General features: G+C 38.8%; 2 protein-coding genes across 5 annotated transcripts in view; both read left to right on the forward strand.

Annotated features, from left to right (window-relative positions):
* The window catches only part of ITGB8 (integrin subunit beta 8), a 47,850-nt gene extending 42,167 nt beyond the window's left edge, over positions 1-5,683 (forward strand). Inside the window, exon 14 of the mRNA XM_064411918.1 lies at positions 61-5,683. Coding sequence (XP_064267988.1) covers positions 61-183 — 123 coding nt within the window. The 3' untranslated portion in view covers positions 184-5,683. The remainder of the gene's footprint in view (positions 1-60) is intronic.
* ABCB5 (ATP binding cassette subfamily B member 5) overlaps positions 4,619-22,252 on the forward strand; it is a 76,642-nt gene continuing 59,008 nt past the window's right edge. For 3 of the 4 annotated variants that reach the window (XM_064411852.1, XM_064411889.1, XM_064411914.1), the window contains exons 1-2: positions 5,827-6,983; positions 7,206-7,331. The gene's annotated coding sequence lies outside the window, so the exon portion shown is untranslated. Of the gene's footprint in view, positions 4,756-5,826; positions 6,984-7,205; positions 7,332-22,252 lie in introns of those variants that run through there. The other variant, XM_064411858.1, reaches the window with a different exon arrangement.

The following is a 22,252-nucleotide window of genomic DNA, read 5'->3' on the forward strand; positions in this document are numbered from 1 at the left end:
TATTTTTCTTATTATAAAAGTTAGCTAATTGCTGATAAAAATTGTATCTTCTCCTTCAAGGATAAGATGTTTTTGCCTACAGTTTGTACAAGAACAGTAACATACAGACGTGACAAACCAGAGGAAATAAATATCGACATCTGCAAGTTGCGGTTAAACGAAACTTTCAAGTGTGAATTCTGAAGACTGCAAAAGTCTATTTCCATCATGCTCAACTTTTAAGAAATTACCTTTTGTACTCTGTGGAAGTCTTGACTGTTGCCGTATGGTTTTGTGTTGTGCATTTTGTTGAATACTGTAACAAAGTGACATGTAAACATATTCACATTATGTGATTATGTTTGGAATTATAGCTGCTGTATTTTTTTAAATTTTTTTTGAAAGAGAAATGTGCGTTACTACTGTTCAGAAACATTAGTGTTGATGTAGCACTTTAGCATATTCTAATTTATTTAGTTATGGCCTAGAATGTAGATACAAACCAGTCTGACAAAGCACTGATCTCACTCTACATGTAGCTAGCACTGATGTGCTCTGTGGGAATGGACAAAAGCTGTGACTGAAGTATTAACATTGCTGTATATTATAGCAATAGGTGAAACTATTAAAATGCTCTTAAATAGAGTAAATGGTACTTTTATAGTTGTCTCAGTTGACAGATTCCACTGATTTGTCTACCTATTCCTCTTACCTTTTCCTCATAAAGGTAATGGGATTAAATGAGTGTTTAGTTCCTGGTATAGATGTATGTTGTGTGTGTATACATACACATATGCATGCACACACAGGTAAATTATATATTTATAAGGTTTTTTGTATGGATGATGTCACTTAAGGATAATTTATATCTGATAAAGAGTAATTTTAAGCTTTTTTACTTGTTTAAATATAATGCCCCCATTTTGTACAAAATTTAAGGTGTTTGGAAATTGAGTGGCTACAGAAAATGAGACTTCCTCTACCCAACAGCATAGTCTACATGAAGATCACTGCCAGCAGACTACACCTTTAGAGTCAGCAGCATCAAATCCATTGCAAATAGATAAATTACACCAGAGCTGTGTTTGGTTTGCTAGCTACATGTCAGTGTTTTGCCAAATAAGGACTTGGATCTTTTATATGATGTCAGGCATAAGTCTGATTTTACACGTGCTCTTTTTCTCTATGTAAATTAGTTGATGAGACTAGGTTTTCTTAGGTTTTTGTAACTACTTCAGTTTTTTGTGACTGTGCATTGAGAAATGTGTCCAGTGTGTGATGGAGAAAAGAACATAAAATTTAGAAGAAAGTGAGGAAAATAAGAGTCTTTTTCTCAAAAGAACACATTAATTTACTTTATAAATATGGATCAGATTCTGCCTTCAGAAGTGTGCAAAACTCTTCCAAACATGATGGGACCAATATAAGTTTATCTGAGAGCAGAATGTGAGCTACAAAGTCAAGCAGAAGCATCTTTTTTTAATCCCTGAAACCAGCTAGAGTGGTAGAACACATGTTGTTATTATTATATACTTGTTGGAAGTGTCAGTCTGATTTACTAACTCCATGCTGCTGAAACCCTATGAAAATCTGGTGAACCTCTAACGCACTAAAACCTTGCTGGCAAAAAGAAAAATCATCTCAGAAGACAGTGTATAATTTTGCCAACATTTATTACTAATACTAAATACTGACACTACTTGTCATAGATAAGAGTTAAAGAAACAAAGCAGGACTTCCTTATGCACAGTCTTTAGAAATTACTTGTATTTCCTATTCTGCATTTCTTCTTTAAATTTCCATTGAAACCTGAGGACTGTGAGGACTGAAAGGAAGGCAGGATGTAGAAAAATGATGAGTGTTTTATGAGTGTTAAGTTTCTTGGGTAATGGATCAAGAGGGATTGAGAAAAATAATACACAGACAATGGGCCTTTCATTAATCATAAAAGCTTAGAGATTGTTTTTTTAAAAAAGTGTAAATTGGACTATTAAATGTTTTTAAAGCAGTCTCCAAAGTAAGTCCTGAGCTTTCTACCACACAGGTAAAATTATCTCATTTAACAAAAAGAGTGTTTCTTTACACTGACTCTGACTTCAGTGTTAGGTTAATTGTAAAACCTTAGTTATAGATTAATTCCGAAGTCTACCAACTACACCTTAACTCTCATTTTCTTTTAAAGTGTATAGGATTGTTTTCATCCGATGTAAATTAAAAGATTTCAAACAACTGGTTTTGATGGGATAAAGGTAAAAGATTGATAAAGGTTGACCTGCTGTTACCCTTTTCACAATTCATGGTTATTTGTGAGTGGGAAGCAACTCTGGTTGTCTATTTAACTTAAATTTTAAAAATGCTTAGTGGAGTATATCTAAGTGTATAAAAAAGGTTAATTATGTTCTTTAAACATAATTAACGTTTTTTATATACTTAGACATATAAAGATTCTGAGGAATCTTTAAAAAAAAGATTCCTCAGAATCTATCTTCACCCATAGTAGCCTTTAAAGCATGTACTAAAACATTTACTGAACTGATTTTTTTTTTTTATTAAAAATTACTTTTCACTGTTAGAGGGAGTTCAGTTTTCTGGGTAAGGGATGATGAAACTGGGTTCTTGGTGGAAGAAAGACTTGAGCTGTAATACTCATCTTCCAGACACATCACATCACGCTGCTACTGCTTTCTTCTGTAGCATTTGGCATTGGACTGCTGCCTGTGTAGGGGCACGGCCAGTATTCCCTTATCAGACACCTGCCTGAATGTTTAAAATGCTTTGATCAAAAAGAGCAGGCTCACAGGACAAATTGCACTGTAAGCTGCTTGCTGTCCTGAAATTTTTAAAAAATGTATATAAATTAACCAAAAAGAAAAAGAAAAAAAAAAGGAAAAAGCTTTCTTGCATCTCCCTCATGGTTTTGCTGTATTGTGGAAGAGGCTGGTGAAAGAGAATAAGCTGCTGCTAATGTGACAGGTCAAGGCTTTTAGAAGGCCCGTGGGGAGCTTATACAGAGCAGGATTCTTGGGAGGAGGCTTTGTTTCTAGGGATGGAATCTATCCATGAGAAACTCTGGCTTTGCTTGGTACTTGTTTCCCTCTGCCTTTGACCATGTTTTTCAGAAGAGCTGCTGCAGGAGATGAATAGCTCAACAAAAGCCTCACTATTTAGGGAGCTGTGCTCCCTCAGCACATGACCTTAAATGAGAAAGCAGCCTTTAATTCACAAGGAATTTCTTCACTGATTGCAGAAGGACTGTGCTTCCTATAGTGCTTAGTATGGGAGATATTAAAGACAAATTAGTTCATATTAGTTTTCAATGTATTGTATGTCAAAAATGCTCATAAAAATAGGGGAAAAATAACTAACCTCAGAATAGAGCATTCCAAAGTTCTCAAATAACAGTTCTTATACTGGGCTTAAAAAAAATTTAGAAAGAAGTCCAATAATTCTACTGCGTGCTTATATCCAAAAGTATAGCAGCAGATACTGCTGCATCTCATCATTGGTTTGGGGAATTGTTTTTAGATTTGGTCCCACAAATGAAGCATTTTTCATAGCATATTTGTTACTGTTAAAATCCATATGTATACTTTTCCAATTCTAGTGCCCTTTTTTAACCTTTGACCCATTATTTGCCTGACACTTCAGAAACTGCATGTTTATGTAATTAAAAAGTATGTATTTTCCTTCAGATTTTTTTGAGTACTATAAAATGAAGAAATGCTATGAAATAGTTCTTTCCAAGCATCATGACTACACTAATAAGATTGCTACAGAAGTGTGTGGGAAAATAGCTGTTTCATCCAGAAAACGTGCACATGGTATGCAAGGAATTTTCATTGTGCCCAGTTGAAATTCCCTTACATTTGCAAGGACGTTAAAAATGAACCATAAAAAGGAAGGATGTTCGTATGGACATAGTTTACATTTTAGCTATTATTTACAACTGGATTTATTTTTTCCTCTCTATGATGTCATGAAAACCTGCTATGTAAAGCATTCTTCTGACTGCAATGGAAAAATATTTTTTTCCCAGTCTGATCATATATATTTATTTCCTGCTTAGTGCATGTTTTGCAAACCATGGGAGTAAATGTGTGAAACAGCTTCAAGCACCCTTATATGTCCTAAAATAGGCATAGGGTCTGGTGATGCCCAGGGCAGAGACATGCAAGGGCATGGCTGCCTGTGTGGAGACTTCAAGAGGGACAGTGCTGGGGGTCCCCACAGCATCCGTGCAGAAATGGTGCTCTGAGATCTCACTGGGCCTTTTGTCAGGGCAGGAAACCTCTTCAAAGCAGGTTGGCTCGGCAGTGGTGGTGCCCTAGGTTTGCATCGCAGGCACTTGGCCCCAGACTGGGAGTGCATTGTGTGCAGTCTGAACCCTAATGCTGCAGGCTTTTCGCATCTTTATTCATCAAAAATGCCTGCACACAACCCAGCAAGGGGCGGCCTGTAAACGTGGATGCTGCAGACCTCCGTTAAAGCTCCTGGGGAGCATTTGGGCACCTGCCCATTGACTTCCCACCACTTCCAGCCCCTGGATCTCCACCAGCCAGCCTTAACGAATGTAACAGTGTCTGTAAAGGGCACTTGTCACAGAGGCATTTGTGCTGAGTCAGTGCTGGGTGACTCATACTCTGTCCCAACTGCGAGTGACGCCTGCTGACAATGTCCTGGCTACCATTTTGCAATGGAGGGGAAAGCAGAAATGAAGCAATACTTAAGAAAAACACTAATTTTTAATTCTGATCTTCAGACTGCCTTGATGCACAGGTATCTGTTGGCTATTACAGAGAATTGAAATTCATGAAGTGGGGGGAAAAATGTTAACCAGCAGGAATGTATATTTATAGCGTGCCAAATCAGTGGGGTTTCACTGAGACCAAGTCAACTCAGAATGGTTGGCCTGTCTGGGGGCAGGGGGGAAGAAAAAACCTTAAATTTCTAGATTCTTAAGCTTTCTGCTGTTATGAATTTCATGTTCTCTTTGTTTCCTTTTCTGAACATGCTTTAAAAAAAAACCGGTACCTATTAAAAAATATCTGGCATTTGTTAAAATAATTACTTCTGTCCAAGTTCTAACATTTCATCCTGATACCTATATCATATCTGGATTGTTTCAGTTATATTTTGAAGAGAGATATTGAAAAATGAATCTTTTGCAGAGTCATTAATGTTGGATGAATTCACTGTGCTGACATCTTCACCCTTACCTACTACTGCTTAAAAAATAATGCTACTTTAAAGTGTCTTACTTAGCAATTGTGTGACAGCTATTAATAATACTACAGTTTTAAACTTTTTATTTAACGTATACTACCTTTTGTAAAAAATAAATATAGAGAGATAAATAATGTGTGTCTAGATTTTATGCGTAGGGAATGTTAGTAAGGGAAGAGGTTTTTAAATTTGATAACTTCTTACTGCTCATTTTACATTTTGAATGATACTTTTGAATCACTACTTTCGTTCATCTGGAAATATACTGAATATTTTATTATTTAAAATAGTATACTTTTATAGCTGTTTTATTAATTCCATTTGACTACTAACTTCTATTGTGATATTTATTAATGAGTTACACTGTAGCATATTGAGATGTTTATTTTTCTATCAGAGCTGTAACAACTAAGACATAGCATTATTTTAATGCAACATCATTGTACTTGCTCTCTAAAAAATAAAATCAATATTTAATCCATATGGATTTTTCACATTTTTAATATTAAATATATATGTGACAAGAAAAAGATATTCACCTCCTTTTAAAAGTATAAAGCACATTTACTGAGGTGTACCAATACCTGCAAAGGGAAGAATATGATTGTGGTTGTTTTAAAATTTAGTAATACTGTGTCCAAGGAGATAAAATACAAAGAATACCTTGTTTATCAGATGTAGGCAAACGGGTAGGTGCACATTTGGGATGAACTTTGAGAAGATGGGAAGGAACAAAACACTATTTATCAGTTTGGAGGTAGGTGCAGTGGTTTACCTTGCCCAACCCATCTGAAACCTGAATGCACCAGGAGATGCTAGTACTTTGTAGAAGACAAGAAGATACTTACTGTGTAAATACAATCTCTAGATTGATAAGTGGTTGTGATAGCCTCTCTTCTCCCTTGCTCTGTTGGGTGGTAGAGGAGCTGGATTTCTCAGAATGGGTAAATCTCTGCATATGCCTCATCTGTGCCACTCATTGCACACTTGGGTCACTTCACGAGTACTGGTGAAAACATGTCACTGATGGGGAAGGTGACACATTCTGTCCTTGTGCAGAATCAGTCATAGCATCTGCTTTGCACAGTGGCATGAAATTGCTCTTGAAAAGGACTTTAGATATGCCCTCTATAAGGACATTTAAAACTTGCCATTATGCCTCAGTAAGAGACATCTGTGGCACTAAGACACCTGCCAGACATCACTGGTAAAACTGCCCATCCATGCTGCTAACATGATCCAGGTTTTGCTTTAGGAGTGAGGGAGCTAGAATCAAGTGACGACTGATGTATTCTCAATCATCATGTAGCTCAGTGTCCAATAAAAGTGTTTAAGAAAAAGTCAAAACTGGAAGGAAAAAATTAAGTAATTATCACAGGGAAAATCTGTAAATCTTTTTTGCTTCTTTTATCAAAGCAAGAAACATCATCTTAATATATGCATGGTGAGACTATGTCTGAGAAATTTCCTTTCACAGATGCTGTAATCAACCTTCACTGGCACCCAGAGCAAGCAGAAGCAGCAAGTCCTGTAAACAGAAATACACATTTTCCTTGAAAGCTCTTTATTGAGAAAACATTCATATTATCATTACTCAGAGTATACATAAACCTAGATCTGAATATCAGATGTAGAATTAAAGTGTATAACTTGAGCCAGAGCTATAGGCCTCCATTTTGCCATTCAGCTTGAAGCTGTGGTTTTGTTAACACTTAAGTCTCCCATAGCCAGTGATCCTGGCACCAAGAGGTGTTCCATATCCTGTGAGTTATGAAATGATGGTAAGTGCTCTGTATAAAATCTTTCTTCCTCTCTTCTTTTCTATGTTCTGTAATCCAGTAACTAATTCATGCCTGTATACCTTTAAATATCCAGATCATGACAGGGTTTTTGACACTGGCATTGTATTTAGCCAGTTTTTACCCACACATACATAGTTGTCAGCAAGATACGACAGGACCTAAATGTGTCTCTAACCTAACACAACTGCTATTTTCTTGCAGATGCCATTGCCAAGGAAAAGGCTTGCTGCCCAGACTCTCCAAAGAGAAAATAAACCTAAATTACAGCCTCTAAAGCTGGAGGAGGAAAGAGATCCTGATTTCAGCCACTTTTTTGACACCAGTCATGTAGGTGTATTCTATTACAGAATTTCTCTGCCTGCATGATTCCTTTCACGGTAGAATTTGATCCAATATTCAGAGAGAATGGCATTAGGGAGAGTTGGTTCGAGTGAATATCTGAATATGCCTCATGATAACCGAAAGATGATTATTAGAATTAAGAATAAAACTTTGTTAACAGACTGAATTTGACTAGTAAGGAGTTAATCTGATAAGTGGGTGGTTTCTTTTGCTTTCAGGTTCTGCAACAAAGACAAGAACCTTGGAAATGTATTCCTGCTACCCTGGGTTTAAAACCAAGCAGTTTAATGTATTGTATAAAGTAAATAAAAATCTAGTTTTACAGAAACTCAAGTGGTCTGAAGCTGTGATTAGAACACAGGTGCTGTCAGTTCTGGCTGCTCATCTTCTGCTTGGGAGTGGTCCAAGTTGGGTTGAACTGTACAGAATTCATATAAAGTAGGATGCCAGTCTGATTTATTAGTACTCAAGAGGCCCCAACATTATCATCTCGTTCCTCATTCCAGGGAAACTGTGGTAGGTGGCAGAAAGCAGAATTTTCCTTATTTTTTGCAAACCATTCTATCTCCTCAGCACAGACCACAGCATGGTTTCTGATTATTTTCTTGGCCTTGAACTCCATGATTCATGAAGGACAGTTACTGTTTAATAAAGATGATGTGTATGCAAGCAGATAAAACTACATTATTAACCACAAAAGTATAATAATGCCAAGTTATGTCGCATATGCTTAGTGAAATCAGTACTTGTGATGTATTTCTTTCAGCCCTGCAGCTGGCCAAGTCCCCCTTTTGGGGCTCTAAGCCTCATCCTAAGCCTCTTGTTTATGCCTGAGCAATTTGGAGAGCCCAGGACCTGTTTCTGAGTGGTGTTCCTCTGCTATCAAAACTGCTCACAGGAGAAGCCTCTCTCACGAACCCCCTTCTGATTTTTTGGGCTTTGACCATAGCCTTACCACAGGCATTCTGAAAGCATCACTGAGGCTGTAAAATGTGTGGCCTGCTGAGGAGACTGGGGACATGACAGTGGATGGGTGTTTCATAAAATTTTTGGACACGCTTTTGCTTTACTCTGCTCTTGAGAAAGCAGGAGTTTCAAAGATTTGCACAACTTGATCGTGGTGTTCTCTAGATTGTCCTTGTCTTCGGGAGTGTTTATGGCTGGCTTCTTTCCTTGAATCATTTTGTAGCTGCACCCAGTTCCTGTAGGGGGAAAAAAGCCACAACAGCTAAAATAAATACTTCCTTTCTTTCTCAGCTTTTCTCCTCTTCTTGTCTATCTCTCTATATCTAAATTGAGCTCTACCTGTGTCTTTGAAAACTGCAGACACAGGATCAGAGGGCTTCACCAGGAAACATCTGATGAAGAAAGCTTTTTTACTTTTGAGCAGAATAAGCAAGATAAAGTCTGTGGTGCGAACCTAAACAGATCATCTCTCAACTTGGTCAGGTGCAGTACAATTCCCCTGTTCCTTTCCAGAGTTAAGAACCTGGGGCTGTTTCTTGGTGTACTAGCCCGCCCACAGACACCCACAGAAATCCTCCTGCTGTAAGCTTTAAATGACAGCTTCTGCAAGGTGTTTGCAACATACAAAGCCCAGGGACATAATTCTCCCCTAATATCCCCATTCTGATAGCAATTTTTTTTAATTGGTAAGTACTTCTTTCTGTATAAATTTGTGTGTGTGTGTTTATGTATGTTTGTGTGTGTCTGTCTGTCTGCATATTCCATCCAAATTAACTCTTCCTCAGCATCAATAAGTCCATCTCTGATTTCTAAGCTGCCTGTCAGTCTATATGCAGGCATAGTCTCACATACTTTTTTTGTATACGCTTAAAATGGGATTCCTCCTCTAATTTCATATGCATGGCAGGATCTTCCTTTTAAAATTCCTGTTTCTGGCTAGCTGCTATCATGTTGAAACTGTGACTTGAAGTGTTCCCAGGTGTCTTTATTTATTCTTTGTGCTTTTATCCTTTTTGGCTGCTGCGTAGCACGTTAAACCTAAAACACAGAAGACAGACACCGCACCTTACCCAGGGATTTTTGATTCACAAATAGGTCCTAATCACAATGTCAAAAATAATAAATTAATGTTTCCTTAGCCAGTTTTTATCTCATTCCTTTGAAAGCAGAAATGTTTTCCTCATGCCTTCGAGTTTTTTAAACAGAAAGAATCACTTGGCCCAGAGAAAGAAAAGATAATGTGTCAGATCATTTTGCAAATCCAAAAAATGTCATTCTCTGAAGGAAGATTTATTATTGTGTGACAGACTGAAAGTGTTTCATGCTGTCTCAAATGAAAACCAAGTAGATTAATTTCCAGACCCAAAACCAAACAAACTCTGGTTTCAACAGTTTTGTCCAAGGCTGACTTTCTGTGAAATTGCTGGGCCCTTGTGGTTCAGTTGAAGACTCTGTTAGAAGTGAACATGCTGAGCAGCTTTAAATATCAAATCCATAAGATCGCCTTTGATATCAGATATATAGTAGTTTAGGAATGTTAATGTAATATGTTATATTCCTTCTTTTAAAAAAACACAAACTTTTACAGAACTTGTTTGGTAATGCAAAACATAAGAAGTTTTATTTATTGTCTTAGCTGATGTTCTGTCTTGAATCACAAAGAATTTCTGCTAGCAAATATTGTGAAGTATTCTTACATTTTCTATTTGTCCCATTTTTATCCATTAAAAAAAGGTAATTTGGATTTAAACTATCTGAAAATAATGCAATGCATAATTTATTGCAATTTTCTGTACTGACCAAGAACTTTGCTTGTCTAATTAGCTGGCTTTTTGTCAAGTGTGTTATTGTACTCAGTTACTTTTTCCCCCTTCTTTTCATTTGTTTTTTTTATTTTATTTTATTTATGTGCAGAAGGAAGATTTAACAAATGTCTATCAGCATCACTTGAAATATCTCAAAGGAAAATGTATTACCCAGTCTAATTGCTATTATTTTAATGATTTTTTACATTTGATGCCCTTATTCCTGTGGAATTCAAGTTTTTTTACCTTGCCAAATTTTACTCCCGTGCTTGGTTCCTGCTTCTTCCTTAGGCCAATGCAAGTGCTTGCCAGCAAATCTGCAATTGTCCTTTGAACTAATGAAATAAGGGAATTGCTATTCTTCAGCAAGCTTTGGCAAAGAAGACGGTATTGTAATTTTCATGTGATTACAACACCTGGGCTATTGAAGTTTTACTGGATATAAAATGCGTAGTCAATTTATACACAGCTGCCCTGAAGTCAGCAGTATAACATACCTCTGAAATTTCACTAATTCTAAGGGTTATGATGTGAGCAACTTTCTTGAAAAACTTTGTCTTATTCAAGTACTTTTGAGATTGCCCCTTGGAATGATATTTTTAGACACTTTATTTCCCCCTGGTGAATCCCTACAGGTCATTATAATAGGATAAATTTACAGTATCCACAAGGAAGAAGAATGGTGCTGTGCCCTCCTTACCTCGGTGATACGGAAGTGACAAGTGCTCTCACAGCACCAGAACCATGTTCCAACAAGAGTCCTTACTTTTTATATCAGTACCCCATGAGAATAGTCAGGGTTTTTTCAAACCTGGAGTCCATCTAGCATGATGTATCTGTCTCCAGCAGTGGAGCCAAGCTGCCATGGGAAGCATAAACACACTCCAACTGTGTATTACTTCCATGAGGTCCCCTAGCCCCAGGTCATTTTTCAGCATTTCCTACATCTAATTCCTTTGGTAAATCAGTAACCCTTACTTTCAGGTGTGTACCACTGAGCTTACTTACTTTAAAAAAAAAAAAAAAAAAGTGTCAGCCACCACGTCTGGAACTGCTGCGTGAAGAAGAGCTTCCTCTGGTTTTGATTGTACTTGGAGTGCAGGAGCCATGGGCAACCAAGCAAACAGAGGGGACATTGAACCCCAGCCACTCTTCTCTGGAAAACTTGGCATGTGTCCCCAGGTCACCTTTCCCAGACTGTGAAATCCAAACATACAGAGTCATTTATACCAAAGCCTGTCCTTATCCTTGATCATCTTTGCAGCAGTTTTCAGATCATCTCCTATCACTGACATTCTCCTTTCCTTCATTAAGGATGAAGGAGTAGACCTGTTTTCAAAATTCAGAATGTACACAACCTACCTGTTTACTAGGAACATACTGGTGTTTCTTCCTTTTCATTTTATAATGCTTTCTAACATTTTTATGACTTCATTTGATACTGACTTTTCATGTCTTTCTCCTTAACAGAGGTCTTATACTGAATTATAGCATACTTTCCTGTTTAGCTCTGAAACTATTGAATGAAGGAAAGATGATTCCTCACATCTCTCTTGCATGCAAGTGCTAGAAGTTCGGTTCTCTTTTGGCTCAAGAAGGCTCTCTGTCTCTCTCCCTCTCTCTCTCTTTTTCTCTCTCCTTCATAATTCTGTTTTTTCTGTGCATAGCATCATTCCTGGTGAAGCAGAAATCTCTGCCAGATACCCCCTCCAGTATTACAGCTCTGCCTTTCTACTTCTGTCTCCAGTTCTGCACAGGCTGTAGCAAAGGCTTCATAGAAAGTTCTCACTAAAGTCCTGGTCTCCAGCTTTTTTTTCCAGCGTGAAAATCTTTTTCTCCAGAACTTCCTACCATCTCTCTTCTATATGTGATTGATGGTTACCTAAATTCTACCCACTTCAACCCACTACTTCTGAGGTTAACCAGCTTTGCATTTTGTAGGAAAATTGTATGTTTGCCTATATGTCTGAACCTTGTGCTGTATCAGAGCATTTTGCTCCTCTTCCCTTCCTGCTAATGTCAGAAGGGCATTTGCATTAAGAGAGCACATACAATCCAGTCAAGAGAAACCTATTACTGGAGTCATGTTTCCTTTCACTTGTCAATATGACATTCCTGGCTATCTCATCTGCCAGCCTAGGTCTCAGCAGAAGTAAACAAAATTTAAAGACAAAATAATCAGCAACTGCAATGTGTCCTCAATGAATGTCTCCATTAGCCCACTTCCCTCTGGGCCAGCTATCTGGCTCGGACAGCCATACACACATATGCTGGGTTTTCTACAGAGGCAATACTTACATGACTCTCCCTTCTCTCCCTGCAGGAAAGTTGTTTCTAGTGCTCTTCCTTCTTTTTGCCTTTTTGGACAGCTACAACATCTGTTCCTGTCCTCTGTTGCCAACTGCTCCTTTTTCATTAACCTCCCATAGTGCTCTGGCAGCCAGGAGTGTCCTGGAATGCATCAGGCACAGCATCACCAGCTTGGCAAGAGAGGGGATTGTCCTGCTCTGCTCTGAGCTGGGGACACCTCACCTCAAGTGCTGGAGGCAGTTTTGGGCACCACAATATAATAAGGTCCTGAAGCTGTTAGAGTGTCCATGGGAGGGCTACAAGGATGATGAAGGTTCTGGAGGAGAAGCCATATGAGGAGCAGTTGAGGTCATTTGGTCTTTTCAGCCTGGAGGACATTGAGGGGAAACCTCTTTGCAGCTACAGCTTCATGAGGGGAAGAGGAGGGGCAGGCACTGATCTCTTCTCTGCCTGAAGTTGTGTCAGGGAGGTTTAGGTTGGATATCAGGAAAAGGTTGTTCACCCAGAGGGTGGTTGAGCACTGGAACAGGCTCCCCAGGGTAGTGGCCACAACACCAAGGCTGTCTGAGTTCAAGAAGAGTTTGCAAAATGCTCTCAGGCACATGGTGCGATTCTTAGTATCCTGTGCAAGACACATAGAGGACGAAGTATGGGCCCTAAATAGTCCTGCTATAAATGGTAGCATCTGAAAACTAGATTATTTGGTAAGCAAGTCTCCCTGAATTATAAGCTGAATTTTTAATTAGATAAAAGTATGAAATGTAAGCTGAATTTTTCATTAGATACAATTATGGCAATGGAAAGGATTGTTTCTTAGACAACAGTGAAAATGAGAGAAACAAGAATGTATCTGAAAAAAAGTTAAAACAAGGATTATCATGTCCTCTACTATGGTGACTATCATCTTAAAAATGGTCTCCTGGGGGGGGTGGTAAATCACTATTTCACTCCTAGGTTTTGTTCAAAGATGAAAGTTTTGAACTTCAAAATTTTGGCAGAGATTCCTCCAATTTTTGGCACAGCACAGTCCCAAATGCACTCCTACATTTGTTGAATCACAAGAAGTGGAAAATTAAAAACAAGAAAAGACTACTGGGATAAATCTGAAAGTAAGAGTCATCGTGACTGAAATCTGTTAGGGTATTTTCCACAGTATGAATTTCTACTGCTTTTCCACATGGGGTGTGTATTTAGATAAGGGTAGAAATCTTGACAGGCTGAAAGAAGGGACTGACAGGAGCCTTGTGACACTCAGCAAGAGCAAATGCCAAATCCTGCACCTGGGACAGACTAACCCTTTGCACCAATCTAGACAAGGGTTTGCCTGTGGGGGGGACAGCTCTGCTGGGAAGGATCTGTGAAGCCTGGTGGTTGCCAGCTGAATGGGTGACAGCAGAGAGTCCTGGCACCAAAGCACACCAGCACCACCATCTTGGCTTGTATTTATGAAAGCATAGCAAGGGAACTGATGGAAGAAATTGTCCCCATTTTACTTAGCACTTGGTAGTACCACACCTAGATACTGCATCCACTGTTGGGTCTCAGTACAATAAAGGCATTGAGGACCCTGAGCAAGTTCAGCAAAGGGGTTTTGAGATGGTCAGGGTTGCAGCCCCTGCCCAGTGAGAAGAGACCAAGGGATATGGGCTTGTTACCCTCAGTAAGAGGTGGCTGCAGGGCACCAAAGAGCAGCCTGCCAGTGCCTATGGTGATCACTGTTAGGTGATCAAGACAATGGAATCAGTCTCTTCACCAAGATTCGTGGCAAGATAATGGACATAGGTTGAAACAGGAATTTGAGACTGGGTTTTCAGAAGAATGTTCTTTTTGAGGGTAATTAAGCATTCTAAGAGATTGCTCAAAGAAGCTGTAGGGTCAGTGTTCTTCAGTGTTTTTAATTCAGCTGGACAATGTCTTGAGCAAATTTTTCCAAGATTAGAGACCTCACAAGGTCCATTCCAATCTCGATAGGTCTGTGAGTCTGTGAGATATGTTGACCCTGGTTAGCTCCTGAGCACACATCATTACTCCCCTCTGTGATACCTATATTTACTTCAAGAGGCTTGCTGTATGCAGGTGATCAGGGTACAGCATGCAACAGTTTGGTAAGGATCTGCTGGGAAGGAAAATCTGCAATCATCACACTCCTTTACAAAGCAGACAGATACTCTTCATTGAAGAAATAGCTATATAAAGAAACTCAATTCAGTGACATTTATAGCATACATTGTCTTTGAATGTGTATTCCTTATCTGACCATGGAAGGTTTTTGCCATCTGAAGCAAAGAACCACACTCTGCTCCAAGGCATATACAAATCCCTTTAGCTTCAGTGGGAATAGAATACACATAGCTGAGGGCATGGCTTGGCCCATGGTCAATAGCCTTCTAAAAGCATTTTTTCCTACATTTTTTTTCTTGCAATATTCATCTTTTTCCTTTCCAAAGGTTCTGATGTCATTCCTGTTGCTGAAGTTATAAGGCTCAATTTAGTGGGAACATCTTTGAAGTTTAATTAGATTTCTTGAGAAAGACCATGGGTAATCTGAAATACAAATTCACAAGACTGCTTCAGGCTAAAAGTGTCATATTAGACCAAATATTATGCAATTGTTCTGCAATTCATGCTCTCTTCCCACTCATGAGTTGGGTTTGAAAAGCTTGTGGAATATATATGACATATCAGAGAAGTGCCAAATGTTCCTTATATAGCCCATTCTCATATTTCCTATGGAAAATGTTCCTTCTCACAATCTTCCCTTTCCCACATTAAGCTAAATTTTGTCCATTACACCAAACTAACATCATCCACGTCCACAAAATTTCAAGGAAAGCCTCACGTTTCCACAACACCTTTTCCAATGGCAGCATCCAAGGTCAGGTACACACTGCACCCATAGAGCTATCAAGATAAAATATTATATAATATTTTATATATATAATTTTATATATAATTTATTTATATATATAATTTTAATATATAATATAATAACACAGCTGCCATCTATGCCCTTTTTCTATGAATGCATAAATGATTATGCAGAATTATCCACATGACCATAAAAACTTGAAAGTTGAACCTTATTGCTGCTCTGAACTAGTCCTAGCCTTGTCCGTCTGCTACAGTGTTTGCAGTGGGTGTGAAATCAGCTCTGATTTGCCTTGAGGCAAAGACCCAGGAGAGGAGGGCATGAGATTACACTTGTGCTTTACTCAGGTGGTCCCTCACAAGGCACACTGGCAAGTGTGGGGGAGTGGGGAGAGATGCTCTATCCCACTGTCTGGCATCTCAGCGCTTCCCTCATGCCCAAAAGGAAACTGCATCTGCTTGGCAACACACAAGTTGGGCTACAGTAGAACAGCATCTTGTTCTCAACTGCAACATTTTCAGCACAGATGATCCTGAAATGTATTTCCAAACACTAATTTAAAATTTACTCTTAGTAACTTACTGTCCAACCATTTCTGTCTTCAGTGGAACAGGGACAGCAAAGCAGGTGTCAACTTACCCAGATGTGACTGTCTCCAAGGGCTGGCCTGAAACAACATAGTCACCAAGCTCAACCTAAAACTGCTGCTTGTTTGGCCTCCTTACAAGTACTCTAGGTAATGGGTCAATATATTATTCCTTGGGCAGATTTCTTCTTGCAAGGGCAAGACTAAGAGGTGACCAGTGGCACGCATCTTTGTCAGCAGGTCATGGTGATGACAAACCACATGGCTGCAGTGCAGGATACTTCCTTCTTTTAATGAATATTGGGAAGTTTAAGATCCCAGAAGATAAGATCCCATATGGAGGTGGGATGATATTGCCTTAACCCCACTTTGAACAGACTTAATACGTGGAGTTATTTGGACCTACTGAATCCTTAGGCAAAATCAGCATTTGTTTTGGTCTCACTGAAATAAGTTTTGTGGATAAACATTTTCCATTCTGTACATTCAGTATTTATTTCTTATAAAAGAAATTAAAGCAATCATCAAGGGAACAGAGCACATAGAACTTCACTGATGTTGCAACTCACAAACAGCAAGAGATCCCTTTGTGTGAAATAAAACTTATATTTGGTTACAACCATCATTTTACAGCACATAGCTTTGCGATCTGATTCATTATGGCAGAACTCCAGATTTATAAATGGCATTTAGAGTAACCTTAGACTGATGCTGAGATGAATCTGTCTTTTTAATATTTTAGCAGTTTGTTATTCTTTAACTGTCAGAGTTATGTGTTGGAAAAGTAATTTATATGTTGAAAAAGTAACAGTTTAATGTAATTTTCACAGCTGTGAGTCCACTAAAAGGAGTGCCCACAGGTCTCTTGCCTAAGGAAAAAAAGTGTGGTTATGGACTGAGAACTGAATATGTTATAAAACAGAAGTTTTGGGCAATATATTTGGGACAATTAATATTTTTCATGGTATATAAATCTGTCAGGTGAAGGCTTGAACACATGATAGCTTTGTGGGATGTAAATACGGCATTCATAGAAGGCTCATGAGTACTGGCATGTTTGTGTTTCTAAATGTCAGATTTTGCTCTGAAGCCATGTTCTCTAGGTCACCCAAATGGAACATGACCACCTGAAAGAAGCCACTCAGGCCCACCCAGCCCAAAGCACTGCAACTGGACCTCCCTGACCTGCCACGCTTTCCTCCACACTTTTTCTAGCAGCTGATTTATAAAGCAGGGGAAGGATGAGAGCAGTACAACAGAGTTGTGGGGCTGTAGCCAGCAAGGGCCAGCTCAGGAGGAGCCCCATGGGGAAACCTCACTCCGGTTCATCATTTGGGCCCTGCAAACAGGGCCCGTATGCTCATATGCCCTCTGCTCAGGGCAGCAGCCTCTGTTAATGTGACACACTCCTTTTTGCCCCTTCTTTTCCTCATTTCAAACAGTCTGAAGAAAAATAATTAGGATCCCTAATTCATATGCCTTCTATAGGAGAGCTGACTTGTGTGCTACAGGCTGGTGGTGTGCCAGGACTTCTCCTTACAGAAAAATGAGTTCTTCCTCTATGATCATGCTTTGGGTTTGTGTAGGAGTGTTTGGTAATATTAAGTACATGTTTTTTTCAGTTTCATCCAGTGGTTTTAGGTCTCAGGAGTACTACTCCTTTCCCCCTTCAAGGGGATCCCTCCTCCACAGATGAACTGGTCAGCTATTCATACAAATACTGTTTTTTCTTCTGGTTTTGAATTATGCCTATTAAAGAATTTGCTTTGCTGCGAAAGAGGCGTCCCTAGGATTTGGGACTGGCCACGTGCCATGGTTTCCACATGCAAACCCTTGGAGTTAGTCTCAGCCTTTCCATTGTGGCTTTGTGCTTTGACAGCCTTCAAGGGTAATGTTACTTATTTATTTTCTCTTTTTTTGATGTGTGTCTGAAACTAGGTATCTGATTGTGCTTTTCAGGCTTTAAAACAAGTTTAAAAAGCATGAGTTGTGCATATGATGAAATCTGGTTGCTCTCCATCTACCAGAAGTCTTTGCATCTTTCCCTGATATCCCCAGCACACTCCTTCATGTCCCCAGTTATTTGGCTGGCAGACAAAGGGTGGAAATAATGCATATGCCCATTGGTAGGTTGGCATGCCAAGAGGCCAGCAATACCCAACCTTTGGAAAGGGTAGAGGACAACAGATGTTCCCATAGCTTGTGTCCCCTGGTATCATTTTATCCAAACACCAAACTGGGAGAAATTTCTACCTTTAAGAACTGTAGGCTGATTTAATCTTTCAGAAGTTATGAATGGCAAGTGGCCAATTGAAAATTAAGTGATCGTGCAAATCTCTCTTTCTCCTGCTTTTATTTTTTGTTATTGTTTTTTAGGAAACCACAAGAGTTAAATCAGCAGTTCTTAAGCTTTTTTCCTGTGGTTGATTTGGGCAAACAATGGTGCCCACCCACTTTGCAGTTCTTTCTTGCTGTGTTTATATTTCCTCATGAGAAACCAGCCAAAATTGCTGCTGAAGATGGAGTTGGGAAGGAGAGGTCCCATAAGAGCAATAGGCTGCCAGTAAAGTCTATCAAAAGGACGCTGCTGCTGCTGTTGCTGTGTATTGTTATTGTACTTCCAAGGCTGAATATCAGTCTTACATGATTGGTTTTTTTCTTGAAATACCATTTGGGTAAGTAGGAACATATCCCACAGTAGGTAAAATTCATATGTCATAGCTTTCCATGTTATGAGTTATTGATATCTTCTCACTTATCCTCCAGGGAGGAAAAAAGGTGTGGATCCAAAGAATGCCAGCAAGAAAAAGCATCAAGGAATTTCAGTACACTTGACACCATGAAACAGGTTATTCTTGAAATAGAGTAACCTCTTTTTGAGGGTCCAAAAAGATCAATAGAGAAATTAGGGATGCTTCCAAAACTTCAGTGTTTAGGCTTATTAATTATAGTTTATTTTTAAAGCAGTAAGTTTTTGATCAGGAAACGAAATTTCATTTGACAGACCTTTATGTTTTACATTTTCAGCCATTTTACTTTTTTTTTCTTTTATTCACATATTTGATGACACTGGAGCTGCATAAACAGCACACAAAGCAAAGCCCAGTGTTGGGAAAAATGCTCACATAGTTGTTTTGGTTGATCTATTAAAGTAGTGGTGTTAACAGAATATCTTAAATTGCACAGTAATAATCTGCACTTCCTACTTAGAGTATAATGGTTTTCAGTTCGGTTTATTGCACTGTAAATAACTCCCTTGCATCTGGGTTGATTTGTTTATTCCATTAAAGCTGAAGGAAAAACAACCCAGTTTTGCAACAGTTAAACAAAGCAATTGTGCCATCCAGTGGCTAGCTAGGTTAACTCATGTCTTCTCCTTGCACATGATCATTTGGTGTTTCTTTTTTCTTACTCAAAATAATATGTAATTCTCGTAATATGCAATGTTCCATTGCTGTATCCCCTTTATATATGTAATAAAATTCAAATTCTTTTCTTTTTACTACACTATTTAAATTGAAGGCCCAAAAGAGGAATAAGATGCGCCATATGTTCTTCTGGATCAATTAAAGTTACAGGTTATTGCACACCCTATTATCAAATATCATGGACAAAATGAGCAATAATGACCAAATTAAAACATAGCATTTATCTCCTGTGACTGTGGAGCATGGCAGAACCCTTAATGAAGTGTTTCCAACATAACTTTTTGCAATAACAGCTGTGACTGAGTTTATAAATTGGGTCATGAAACATCTCTGTGACTGAAAGAAAAATTCAGAGGGGGAAGACAATATGACAAAATAATCCTACAGTATGATTACATTCTTCAATGTCTTATTCATCTCTTCAGGATAATTTCTAAGGCAGCTCTCTGGAGCCTCATGCTCTGGCCTTATTTCTTGACTACATAGTAGATTAGGAAATATGGTTACGAGTCACAACTTGAAAATATGTCATCATTTCCAAACCAAAATCCGCTGTGATCACTTCTGAGAAAGAAGAATGTCCCTGATTACAACATTTTGTTGGTGATCCACAAGCCTGTTTTGGGGAAAGTTTCATTGCACAAATTAACTCATCCATGTGAAGTCTGCAGTTTGGTAAAACACAACACTGCATGCATGGGTGTGGAGGACCAGGCATAAGCATGTAGGTGTGTTTTGTCTCAAATATTCTGGCTGTTGTGACAGGAAAGTTGTGATCAGAACAGAGGGTCACACAGAGGTGGGCAGCACATTGCTGAGCCAACCTCCTTTTCCATCTTGAGACACACTCCTACACTCCCCTGACTCCCTTCCTGGAGAGTTCAGAAGCGCTGACTGCTCAGATGCAAACAATATGGCTGAGTGTGTACAATGAAATGGGAGGAAAAATCAGATTTACATGAGAGACTTGCGCCAGAAAACCTGTGAAAGGAAGTGCATCAATCCCTCTCACTCTCTCTTTTTTCCTCTTTTTTTCTTATTCTCACTACTCCAGATCCAGACTATCCACACAGCAGGACCATCGCAGGATCTGAGGACTGATGATCTTCTTGCTTCTCTTTCTCTTTTCCACCTTTATTTCTCTCCTCTCTTGCTTTGTCTTGTCAAAGTTCAACTATCATATTCTACCCTGTACATTGCACTCAAATTTGTTGTGGAAGTCGGGAGCTTTTTGAAGTGTGTTGTAAAAGTTAAGGCTTGACAGAAAACACTTTTGAAACTAAAGAGTGGGCTGGTTGCCAGAGCTAAGACAATTATACAATGAAGCCGAAGAGAGTTCCCTAACAAATGGACCAGTGTCTTTGTTTACCCTGATAGGCATTTATAACAACTCCCTACCAAGTTGGTTGTGATGGTGGGGAAAACAAAATAAGCAGCTCCTCCGTGGAGACAAAATGCAAGCGAAGAATCTCAAACATGTATGGTGCCACACATAGTGCTATGTTGAGGAAAAGAAACAGATTCTGATGGACTATTCTGGTTCCTTTTTTTACTCAAGTTGTTTGCCATGCCTTTAAAACATTAACCTTGTGCACAGGAGTTGCACATCCCGGGAACTGTCACCAGGAGAGAAAGTGTATAATTAAAACAGAGTGGGGGCCTCATGCTGTGGGTACAACTCATGAAGGTACATGTCCCAGTTCCAGCACACAGTGACAGCTTGCTTCTTGTACAAGTGCTCTGTGTTCTCCCAGCCATGGCAACATACTCTTTTAGCAGATAGAGTGGTCATTTATTTTCACTGGGATTTAATTGCAGTTTTTCAGCTCTTGGGTTCTTCATGCAGTACAGCTGTGTAGTCCTTCCAGGAGCAGCACAAACACGTGTTGTGATCCCATGCAAAGCTCTCTCTGTCAGGTACAGCTGCCAAACCATCCTCCATTCTGGCATGTCTTCCTCACTTTCCATCGCCACATTACTAGCACAGGTGTGACTCATTAAATCTCAAGTTTATTAAGCTATTCCCAATATATGTCTTGAAAGCAAGCAGCAATTCCCCTCTGCCAGGACTTCCAAGGAAATCTGTCTGCAATGCTGCCCTGCCTCTCAGGGATGTGAATTGCCACCCATCAGTGCCATATGCACTTCACCATGATGAGCTATGAGAGAATAATTAACAGAGTGACAATCCTTTTGCTACAGAGACACAAGAAGGTTCTCCCACAAGGAAAAGCTTAGATCTAAGCAAAACTGTATCTTGCCATGAAGTTTAGAAAGTATCTACAGATTTAGGCTGTCTTTTGAGAGGGCCAGTCTGAGAGGAATTTAAAACAACTGGCAAGAATCCAGCATTTTTGAAGCTTCTTAAAAATGAGGCAGCAAAATCACTGGTCACTTTTGAAAATGTTGCTGGAGACGCTTTGTTCCTCATGCATACAAGTTCACATTTACAAAACAGTGTTTATTCACACTGTGCCACCACACCTGGAAATGAGATTCATACTATTGCTTTTAGTTTAGATATCACTAGTTCTTCATAATGAGAGAGACAATAATAAAATTATTTTAGTAATATAATCAATTAAAATATAATGTAACATATGTTAAATATATAGAGACCATAATACATGTAATATAAACTTTAATAAATATAATATATAGATGACTTATGCTATGTTATATAGCATACAGCCCATTCTATTGTATCATATAATTTCTAATATATACAGATCTATTCTCAGAAAACAGATGAATAACAGCTAAATGCAGATGTTCTCTGCTGGTTGTTTGTTGTTTTTGTCTTTTCTAAATTGTTACAAAAAGCTAATGCTTGAAAAATTAAACAAAGAATCAAAAAACCACAAAGCCCAGCATCAAAATGTCAGGAGGGATGAAGAACCAAGACCTTCTCAAGCCAAATTTTTCTGAGCTTCTCAGTTGCA

This window comes from Passer domesticus, chromosome 1 (genome assembly GCF_036417665.1).
Source record: "Passer domesticus isolate bPasDom1 chromosome 1, bPasDom1.hap1, whole genome shotgun sequence".
NCBI classification, from domain to species: Eukaryota; Metazoa; Chordata; class Aves; order Passeriformes; family Passeridae; genus Passer; species Passer domesticus.